At 53.5% G+C, this 269-nt stretch overlaps 1 protein-coding gene across 1 annotated transcript; it reads right to left on the reverse strand.

Moving 5' to 3' along the window:
- Positions 1–7: 7 nt before the first annotated feature.
- On the reverse strand, positions 8–255 carry LOC108254479 (adult enhancer factor 1-like; the record flags this gene model as incomplete). The annotated part of the gene is made up of 1 exon (XM_017449463.2): positions 8–255. A coding segment is annotated over exon 1 (231 nt), but the record flags the coding sequence as incomplete, so codon positions are not given.
- Between the last annotated feature and the right edge of the window lie 14 nt (positions 256–269).

The following is a 269-nucleotide window of genomic DNA, read 5'->3' on the forward strand; positions in this document are numbered from 1 at the left end:
GAATGACCATGTGTCTCTGCAGCGCACCTTGCTGGGTGAATGTCTTGAAACAGATGTTGCACTCAAACGGTCTCTGTCCTGTGTGCGTTAGGATGTGCTGCTTCAGCGTTTGCTTCTGGTTGAACTTGCGGAAGCACGTTTTACACTCAAAGGGGCGATCTTTGACAGTCTTTGTTTTGGCGTTGGGTCGCGCTGGGGCAGGTGGGAGTGGTTGATCCGCTAGGGTTGTGGGAGGCATGGTTGGAGGCGGTGGTAAAGGTGCAGTACTG

The sequence above is a fragment of the Diaphorina citri genome, unplaced genomic scaffold (assembly GCF_000475195.1).
Source record: "Diaphorina citri unplaced genomic scaffold, Diaci psyllid genome assembly version 1.1 scaffold120307, whole genome shotgun sequence".
NCBI classification, from domain to species: domain Eukaryota; kingdom Metazoa; phylum Arthropoda; class Insecta; order Hemiptera; family Psyllidae; genus Diaphorina; species Diaphorina citri.